We start from the raw sequence: 10,388 nt of genomic DNA on the forward strand, positions 1-10,388 counted from the left end.
ATCAACATTCTCCATATGTACAGGACCTTGTATCAAGCCGGGATGTATAAAAAAGCGCTTTTTCAGGGGCGGGGACGCTAGGGAATAGAACAGTGGCGTGAAGCCTAGTTGGGCGAGGCGCTGCCGCGCGTCTAGTGGGCTAGTACGTCCGGAATAATGAGGGTGTTCTTTTTGACGCGCTGCTTCGGTGCCGGTGTGTTTTTATATTACCCTTGAGGGGAATATCAAACCTCAAATGAATGCAACATGGTAGATTGAAAACCAATATTTATTCCAGTCAGGGTATCTTGATATTTAAGTGTGTAATCATCATTTTGAGCTGAACCATACTTACTGGAAGCAGTGATGGCTTTCCATATTAAGAAACTTGCATCATGAAAGTATTCTAACGTGATTCCCAGCCTCTTGTAGGCTAATGGCTGTACCTTGTCTTGGTTGACAGTGATTTCAATACAACCTATATGGACTTATTCTTGCTCAGTGCTAGCTATACATGCATGGTTGTATTAGAAGATTGGCACGTGTGCTATACAGCAAAAAGACAAATGCATCTGTACATAGCTGCTCCATGGAGACTCATAACACATTATCCTGAAACCACAGCATCCAAAGAGGGGATGGAGCTAAACACCTTGATATAAAGTCTCATGACTATCAAACAGTACTGACAGGCCTAGTGTAGAAAATGTGTATACTTTCATATAGAAATGCATTAACATATTTTTGGCAGAAAGGAAATAAAACATTTCTAGCGGCAACAATGGCATTTCAAATCATAAATCACTTGTAGAACACTGCAAGTAGACTATCAACACTAGTGCTTGTAAGCAATTAGACCAGTAGGTCATCTTTAAACCCTGTTCTAAGGTGCATGGCTTTAATCCGACCTAAGGGACCTTAAGTTGGCCTTAAGTTATGATCTGACATAATGTACAGAACAGAATGTACAACAGTATTCATAAAGGGAATGATAAACAACCTAAGGGCCCATTAGGGCCAACAGTCAGAATTGGTGTCGTTAAGTCCTCTAGTCCCTTTAGACGTGTTCAGATATACTGGGAATAAACCAGTAAACACTGAGTTCGGTTTCACGGCTCTATCTTGAATCATTGGCTGCTCGATTACAGACCAGATTGCAAAACCAAAATGATTCCACCACCCAAAATTACAAATTATACGTTTCCTTCAGAGCACACACAGATGTCGGGTTTTTATTTCTGTAACAAACAAGGCATTTTTCCACTTTAGGGTCGGGATTGTAATTTTCTCAGAGTGGGTCCCAGTTCTCCAGCCAAACCCACAGCCTGTATATTTTAGGCAGACAACTACGCTCTGGGGAATCGAACCATCATTTTTCTGGCAGCTTTACTAAAACGTCCGATATCAACAGATTAGCCTAAATGTTTTCCATTAATGAACCCTACCCAATCTGCTAGCTCTCGGTCGAATTAAGGGATTTTTGGGCAAATTTTATTGTTAACAGATGTTTTAGTGAAGCCATGAGAGAAATGAAATAATTAAACTTTTCATTAGTTTCGATTGTTATTTCAGCAACAATTTGACCTTTAAAGAGGAAGTCTTTCAGCGACTTGTCGACGCCCCTTCTCCGGCGGCAGCCATTTTGTTCGCATGTCCGTCGTGTTAGCATGTCAGTCTCGCTAGCGATGTCTTCCTCAATAATAAATACCAGGAAATAAATAGAGATACAAGCATCCCTCCAGACAGAACACCGTCGCCATCCCGTCCCGGTTCTGTCGAGTCCACTTCAAGAGTCTGTAATGGCGTTTTCTTTCATGCCTGATCTTCCCTGAATCCAATCAAATCAGCTTTTAATTTGCATGTCGGACGCGGTCCTCAAGGAAACACAACATCTAAAACACGCTCAACCTTGTATGGTACGTTTATAAAGTATCTAAAGAACGTCTTTACGCTATTTTCATATTAAGAATATGTCCAAGGAAAAGAAACAACAAAGAGAGTTTCTCTGGACGGCTCCACGTGGTGTTTTGTTCTAAACCCCCCGATGGCCGTTCACCACCGGCGGTCCTAACAGAATCACAGAAGCAGATCTCCTCAGTCTAGCTCCCCCCCCTCCCTGTCTGTCTGTCTGTCTGCACCTTGCTGGCTCCTACTCAGATACACTAGGAGTAAACCAGTTAAGAGCTGATTATGGTTCCACGTGGACACAACGCAGGGGGGGTTACGGACCCAGTACGGCCTTGCAGACCCTCCGTGCGTCCACCGCAAGGGCCTGACATGCGCCTCCCAAATAATGCAGCAAGGGCTGTGATCGGTCTGCTCACCAAAACCCGACACAGAACCAAAACAGGTTCACAATTGCGTTGAGTCATTGCGTTGCGTCGACATGGAACCATAATCAGCCATTTACTCTCTCGGTTGTTCTGGGGGTCCCGCCTTGAGGGGGGGGGGGGGGGGGGGGGGGCTTGGAGGGATTGTTGGGATTGTTGGGGGGCTGGGCGGGCGGGCGGGCGGGGGTGAAAGGAGGGTCCAATCCAGCGTGCTCGCCGGCGGCTAATCGAGGAACTTGTGCGTGTCTCCGTAGAGCCACCGCTGGGGCGTCATGGCCGCCTCGTTCAGGTGGTTGCACTCATCGCTGCACTTGCAGGACTGGATGAACATGACGGCGCGGTCGAAGCGCTCGCCGTCGGCGCAGGCGAAGGTGACGGTGGCGGTGCGCGTGCGGCGCGGCGAACAGCAGCGCCCGTCGCGGCACACGCCGCAGTAGTTGGGCCGGTAGAGGCGCGCGGTGCGGCAGCCTGCGTAGGACAGGCGGTGGGGCTCCGGCGCCTTGTGGGTACGCGAGCACTTCCTGCCCTTCTGTTGAGGGGAGGGGGGGGGGGGGGGGGGAGAGAAAGAGAGAGTGATGGAGAGAATGGGAGACAAGAAGGGTGAGAAAACAGGGTCAATAATGGTTCAAGGTTCCTCATCCACCGACTGTAGTTCTGTAATCACACAAAGGGTCAGCTCACTAGTAGTAGTAAAGGGGGCTTAATTAGACTGAGAGATGGAGATTTACACAGAGAGTTAGAGAGCTGCACACAGAGAGAGAGCGACTGAGAGGTTCAGAGAGCTAGCAGCAGCTGTGTGCCGGGCGGTCCGTCAGATAAGTGCCGGTGGAACCAGCCCTCCAACAAACAACAATCAGGGGGTCGACGGGGCCACGCTTACACCCCCGGCAGCGGGGGCTTTAGGGGGACCGAGTTCCGGGCTGAACGGGGGCGAGGGCGTCGCGCTGAGAGGAGAGAGAGTCACCGCGTGGGCGAGAAAGGGGCGCTCTGAGGGCTGTTTACACGCCACCCATCAAGACCCCCTTTAGCAGCTCGCTGCTCACTGGTTCAACAGGACCACAACACCGGCTGGTTTCAGATTCATAGCCCTGGGTTTACTTTTTTGACTGTTAGATTCAGACATATTATAGCAATCCATAAAGTTTATAGATTTGTTAGTTCACAAATGTTCATTATTCATTTAATCATTGATGTGAAAGCCCCGTACTGGTCTGGTGATTAAACCAGTGGCATCACTACTGGCATCACTGAAGCATCTGTTCATGGTTCATGGTACCTGTGTTTTCCAAAAGCCCTAAGCATGAGTTTGCTCTCCCCATGAAGAACCAATAGCATTAGCATCTTGCTAGTAAGTAACTGATATTCAATAATATGAGTCCCAGCTGTGTTACCACTGGATAGAATGCTAGGCCTGCTTTTCTGGATTTGATGGCGTAACTACAAATATACGAGTTAGGATTTGAATGCACATGCAATATATTTTTGAAATTCTCTTCAGACTGTTGCCTGGCTATTCTCCCCTCACTGTTAATGAGTGTGGCGGTGGATTGATGCAACCCCGCTGTGGTTAAACACGGCCCTGGCTGCCTGCGCACACAGCAACGGACCTGAATAGAAAGAGCTGACCGAGACCTGGCCCTGGAGCAAGGCATTTAATAAACGTTGGTGATATTAATATCAATGTCTCTCTATCACTCTCTAGCTTTATATATTTTCTCTCTCTCTCTCTCTCTCTCTCTCTCTCTCTCTCTCTCTCTCTCTCTCTCTCTCTCTCTCTCTCTCTCTCTCTCTCTCTCTCTCTCTCTCTCTCTCTCTCTCTCTCTCTCTCTCTCTCATGTATTGATTAGTAAGACTGACCACATGTATTGATCATAGAGACTGATCACATGTATTGATTACCTTGACTGGGAGGGACATGGAGCTGCAGGGACGCACGTTGCACAGCCGCGTCTCCTTCACCAGTTTACACTTAGCGTTGTCGTTGGTTACCCGGGAGGACACGCCCACTCCACAGCTCCGAGAGCACTGGGACCAGGAAGTGGTCTGGACCACACACTGGTCGCCCGCCTGCCTCCACGCTAGAGAGAGAGAGAGAGAGAGAGAGAGAGAGAGAGAGAGAGAGAGAGAGAGAGAGAGGAGAGAGAGAGAGAGAGAGAGAGAGAGAGAGAGAGAGAGAGAGAGAGAGAGAGAGAGAGAGAGAGAGAGAGAGAGAGAGAGAGAGAGAGAGAGAGAGAGAGAGGAATGGTAAATGGACTGCATTTATACAGCTCATTAACAGTGGCCACTCAAAGCGCTTTACAATACTGCCTCATATTCATACATTCATGAACACATTCACACACCCACGGCGGAGTCAGCCATGCGAGTCTTGCTCAGGGACACCTCGACACAGATAGGAGGAGACGAGGATTGGACCAGCCAACCAGCTTTACCTCCTGAGCCACATGTCACCCATATGGAATAATGAAGAGACAGCGACAGAGAGATGGAGAGAGAGAGAGTGGACAGGGTGATACGACTTGTTAGAGAGCATTCCAAGCAGACCGTCAAAACGGACCCAGAGGTCTCACAGGTGAATCTCTTAGCGGGGGGTTTGAGGTGAAGTCGCGCTGCAGCGTCCAGAGGAGCGGGTCGGGCGAACTGGGGCCAACGGGAGCGAGAGGGAGTGAAGGAGTGCTCAGCACACTGGCTTCATTCAGCCGCAGAGCCACACTGACGCACAGAGAGGGGATTACCATGGGGGGAACAGGGTGACAAGGGTGTGTGTGTGTGTGTGTGTGTGTGTGTAAGCACACACACACACACACACACACCCGCGCTGGTGTACATAAATATATACACAGACACACAAAGGGCGGGCGAACGGCCTGTCGCACACTGCTGTGTTTGTGCGTCGGCGTGGCAACAGGTCGACCGCACAAACATGACGCCTGAGCTACGCAGAGGAAGCAGACGCCGCCGCGGGCGTCATGACGTCGATGGCGGACACCCCCCCCCCCCCCACACATGCCCCGCCCTAGACCCCCTCTTACTGGCCAGGTGCTTGAGTCGCTGTGGTTTCTCCCACTTCCTGCCGGGGTCCAGCAGCCCGTTGCCCCGCCCCTCCTCCTCCCGCCACTCCTTCCTGTCCTTGCGGGGCTTGTGGGGGTATGGGTGGGGCTTGGGGTACGCCTTGGTCTTGGCGTAGGGGTGGTCTGGGTAGGGGTACGGCTTGTAGGGCAGGAAGGGGAACAGCGGGGGGTAGGCCGGTGGCGGGGCCGGCCAGCGGCGGGCGGGCGTCACCGCGGCGATGGCGGTCTCGCTGCAGTCCAGGCGGTGGCAGCACTGCCCCGGGACCTTGACCAGGCGCGGGGCGGGGCAGGAGGGCGTGGCCAGCGGCAGGTGGGCGGGGCAGAGCGGGATGCAGCCCATGGCGCCGTCGATGCAGGTGCACTGGTGCTTGCAGCCCGCCCGGAAGTCCTCGCCGTTCTGGTACATGCGGCCGTCGTACTCGCAGGAGCGACCCTCCGCCTTTGCTGTGATTTGAGGGGAAGAGAGAGGGGCGGGGCTTAGTTGAGGTCAGGTGACCCCTGGCTGATGCCTATGGGCCTTCATCACCTAGCTGTTAGCTTCTATATGAATGCCTGGTGTTTTTTGATCATGTGATCTGATGTTACAAAAGCATTGCTGTGTTCCGATATCTTACATACTTCCATGAGTACACTTAAACTAAGTACACTATCCGCACTCACTAAGTGCGCTAATTTTCAGGTGTCAGTGTTGTTCCAAATCGAATACTCCGTGGGGCACTAACCAGGAATTACGATCATGACTGCCGCCGAGGCTCCTCCCCCGCAATAAACATCCCGCTTTGAACGGTGAACTCTTTACGCCTAGCTGCTATAAAAAGCTATAAAAGCTATAAAAACTACGAAATGACTATTAATGCAGGCTATGTGGAAAATGCGCCGACTTTGGCTCAGCTTGGCTCCGCCCTCTTCCGCTACCTAGCTAAGATGGCTGCCGTTGAGTACGAAAAGTGTACATCGATCCACACTTCGCGGTTTGACCGTTTTGAGTACACCATCCGGGTCCTGTCAGTACACTTATTTTCGCCCGATCAGAATCGAAACGCCCTACATACTCAAACTAAGGCTAGTAAGTAAGCACGGATAGTATGGATATTGGAACACGGCACATGTTTCAAGCGGCCATCTTGGTATTTCTGGACCAAAATTATAGAATTATGATAATGAAAGCACAGAGAAGACAGTTTTTGTTATTCTAGAGTCTTGGTTAATCCGACAAATAGAAGAGCTTTAAAGGTCCCATGACATGCCACCAGGTGTGAGTTTGATCATGGGACCTTTAACAATGGAGGAGAAGTAAGAAGATGGCGGTTTGAAATGTGAACCCTCATAAAGCTCCTGAGGCGACTGGTTGTTCTTTTGTAACCTCGACTGTGGAGCGTTTTGTGGAGCTACTCCAATTTATTGTTGACTTTTATTGTTCTCCTAATCTTCTGCTCAATTTAAAAGTGATGAAACGCTGTCATAAAATAAACAATAACAACCCGAGTGTAGTTACTGAAATGAAGCAGGCCGCGAAGAAAAAACACTCGCCAAAAACTTGTGTGATATAATATTTGTGTTCATAACTTTGATTCGAAAACATTGACTCAGGAAGTCTGGAACGCAGAGGTATTGGAAAACATTTGGGCTGGAGAGAGAAGAGAAGATGGACTGAGGGGAGGGGGAGAAGGGGGGAAGGAGAGTGGGATGACAGCACCGGGGGGGTGGGACGGTGGCCATCTTGGCTCTAATGAAGGAGCGCTCTATTCTTAGAGCAGCAGGAATGTGGATTTGTTTACAATATCCCCCCTTTGCAGACCCCCCCCAATACCCCCTTTATACACCCCCCCAACACACACACACGTAAACACCCACATAAAAATACCACTGTGTGTGTGTGTGTGTGCGTATGTTTGGATAATTTGTATGTGTAGCGTGTGTGTTGGTGTGTTCAGCATGCGCCTGTGTGGATGTGGCTATATATTTCCACATGTGTATATTTTGTATTTGTGTTATTTGTATGTTGTGTGTGTGTCTGTATATGTGTTTGTAGTTGTGTGTGTGTCTGTATATGTGTTTGTAGTTGTGTGTGTTTGTCTGTAAATGTGTAAGTAGTTGTGTGTGTAGTTTCTCCTCTCCACATTGAGTTCCTCTGTGTGTGTGTGTGTGTGTGTGTGTGTGTGTGTGTGTGTGTGTGTGTGTGTGTGTGTGTGTGTGTGTGTGTGTGGTGTCTCCTCTCCACACTGAGCTCCTCTGATGAGCGCCTGGCGGCCGATCAGTGACTGGGAATCCGACCTCAGCCTCTATCAAAGGTTCCCCCATAACCCCCCCCCCCCCCCCCACACACACACACACACACACCCTGACCCATCTCACCTCCTTCTCCCCCCTCCACCTTGGCTTGACCCCCCCACCCCTTCCTCCTAATCCTCCTCCAGCTTCAACCCCACCTCCTCCTCCCCCACTCAGCCTCACCTCCACCTGCCCAGACCCCGGCCACAACCAACCTACACCCCCAACCTCCATCTGGACATTTACTCTTTTTAATTACATTAAAGTTCACCTTCTTGTAAGTCATTCCATCCATAGTCTAAAACTTTAGTGAAGGAAGGAAAAACAATGAACCGACATCAAACCCCTCCTCCAGTCCTGATCTCCTCATCCGAGCCCTGTCCCCCCCGCCCCCACTCTGTGTGTAGTCAACCCTCCAGTAGAAGCCTCTACTCCGCCGAACCCCACCCTCCCCCCGCGGGGTACCTACCCCTGCAGATGCCGTGGGGGCTGGCCACGTCGTTGCCGTAGTTACAGTCCAGGCCCTTGTGGTGGTCGCAGGGTCGGCCCTCGTGGCAGTCCTGGTTCAGCTGCCCAGCGCACACCTTACAGCAGCCGCAGCCGTCCGCCACCAGGCTGACCCCCAGGGGGCAGGGGGGCGGGCCCACCGGGCACTCGCACACCGCGGGGCAGCCGGCGGCCTCCACCTGCAGGAGGGGGGGGGGGGGGGGAGAGGGTAAACGGTGTGCGACTCAGCCCCGGTCAAACCAGTCCGTCACCCCAGCCTGCCACGACAGGAGCGGCATGCAGCTCAGGAGGTAGAGCGGGTTGGTTGGTCACCAGAAGGTTGCTAGTTCGATCCCCGGCTCCTCCTAGCTAAGTGACAAGGTGTCCCTGAGCAAAGCGCCTCACCCTGACTGCTCCTGACGAGCTGGCTGTCGCCTTGAAGGGCTAACTTCGCCGTGGGTGTGTGAATGGGTGAATGTGATGTAATATTGTGAAGCACTTTGAGTGAGCTGCTGGTTAGAAAACCGTGTTTTAAAACCAGTCCATTTAACATTTACGACAGAAGGCCCTGGTTTCCAGTGGTCCGGTCTGTAGGCATGGTGGCGTTTCATCATGTGATGCGTGTTGTAGTTTCAACATGTGATGCGTGTTGTTGTTACATCATGTGATGACATGTTGTTTACGTAGGAAAATGCATAGAAATCCTCTCGTCGTTTGGAGCGTTTGGAGAGGTGAATACCGAACCACAGTCAACTAAACCCTGACCCTATAGTACACGCCTCTGGAGTCAGAATACTGATTGGTTTTGGTGTTTGGGTGTGTGACTATATAAACTGTTTTCAAGATTTATTGTTTCTCACGGATCCGTTACTGGTGGTAAACAAAACAAACTCTTCCTGAAAATATGAGTCACCTAATATCAAAAACCTCATCCCTGAAACAACCAGCACTTATCTCATAAAACATCAGCATCTCTCGCATAATATTTAATCTTCAACATCTCTCGACTCATGCTTACAATCTCTGCTCTAATACCTAAACTGAGAGCCGACCTAAACCTAAAGGGAAACACTACCTCTTCTTTTTTATATTAGAAGAATGTCTATAAAAAAGAATTCTACTTCATACTGAACATTTGGGAAATCTGATTTCTGTGACATCAACTCCTCTCCCTCTGAAAGGTTCGACCATTGACTCCATATTTACAGATCTGACCAATTCTGGACCAAAGTCCCAATGTTTTCTCGATTCTTCAGCGGTCAGTGGATTTATTCACAGCTGGCTGCGGAAGAAGCATTCTCATCAGTCTCTGATATTAGAGAACAGCACGTAGCCAATGACCTAACACTGAAACATAACCATGTTGTACCTCATAGCCACACTCTCCATCAAACTTTGGAAAATGTAATTCAAACATTCTGGATTGATCCCTTATTATAATAATGCATGAACAAAACTTCTAATGCCTCCTGGGTAGTAACGGCATTAATCTGAAAGGTAAAAAAAAACTCAGTTCAAACTTCCCAGTATGTGGATGTTGTGAAAGTAGCTTGTAATACTTATACTACTGTGTGTGTGTGTGTGTGTGTGTGTGTGTGTGTGTGTGTGTGTGTGTGTGTGTGTGTGTGTGTGTGTGTGTGTGTGTGCGCGCGCGCGCGCGTGGCCGTGAGCGCAAGGGCAAGGAAGCTCTTTCATCCCTGCGCGCCTCGCGCATGCCAACCGGAAAGCTGCACGGGTTGACAGAACTCCCATTGGCGCCCCAGACAGAGCGAGGTATTCAGCGAATGTAGACCCATGAAGCGCACAACACACACACACACACACACACACACACACACACACACACACACACGCACGCACACACGCACACACACGCACAAATGAATGTACAAACACGCACACACGCACGCGCTCTAACCTACGCCAGATCCACATCACATCACCTGGAGGTCCGTTATTAAAGAATAACATGTACGTGTGTCACTACCCACGGCCCGGTTGGATAGTTCTCGCGCCGTGGAAGTTCCCGGTTCTATTTCCGGTTGTGAACGCGGTTCACTTTATGATTTCTGAGTAAAAGTCAAAGGCAGTAAAAGTGGAGTCTATAACAGCGACTTAACGACCGTTCTGACAGGTGGGAGACGGGAGGAGGAGGTAGGAATAATAATAGTCAGAGAGTAGTCTATCTGTAGACTAATATAATAATCAGGGATGATAAGGATTTGTACCAAAGTAAACAAATAACGTCTTA

The 10,388-nt window shown here is 50.0% G+C and overlaps 1 protein-coding gene across 1 annotated transcript in view; it reads right to left on the minus strand.

Moving 5' to 3' along the window:
• Window positions 1–285: 285 nt before the first annotated feature.
• The window catches only part of LOC307083113 (CCN family member 1), a 10,546-nt gene continuing 443 nt past the window's right edge, over window positions 286–10,388 (minus strand). Inside the window, exons 2-5 of the mRNA XM_079746922.1 lie at window positions 8,121–8,337; window positions 5,342–5,824; window positions 4,209–4,387; window positions 286–2,838 (exon numbers count right to left, since the gene is read on the minus strand). Of these exons, the coding sequence (XP_079603048.1) occupies window positions 2,533–2,838; window positions 4,209–4,387; window positions 5,342–5,824; window positions 8,121–8,337 (1,185 nt within the window). The 3' untranslated portion in view covers window positions 286–2,532. The remainder of the gene's footprint in view (window positions 2,839–4,208; window positions 4,388–5,341; window positions 5,825–8,120; window positions 8,338–10,388) is intronic.

Source organism: Pollachius pollachius (assembly GCF_949987615.1).
Source record: "Pollachius pollachius genome assembly, chromosome: 11".
In the NCBI taxonomy this organism is placed as follows: domain Eukaryota; kingdom Metazoa; phylum Chordata; class Actinopteri; order Gadiformes; family Gadidae; genus Pollachius; species Pollachius pollachius.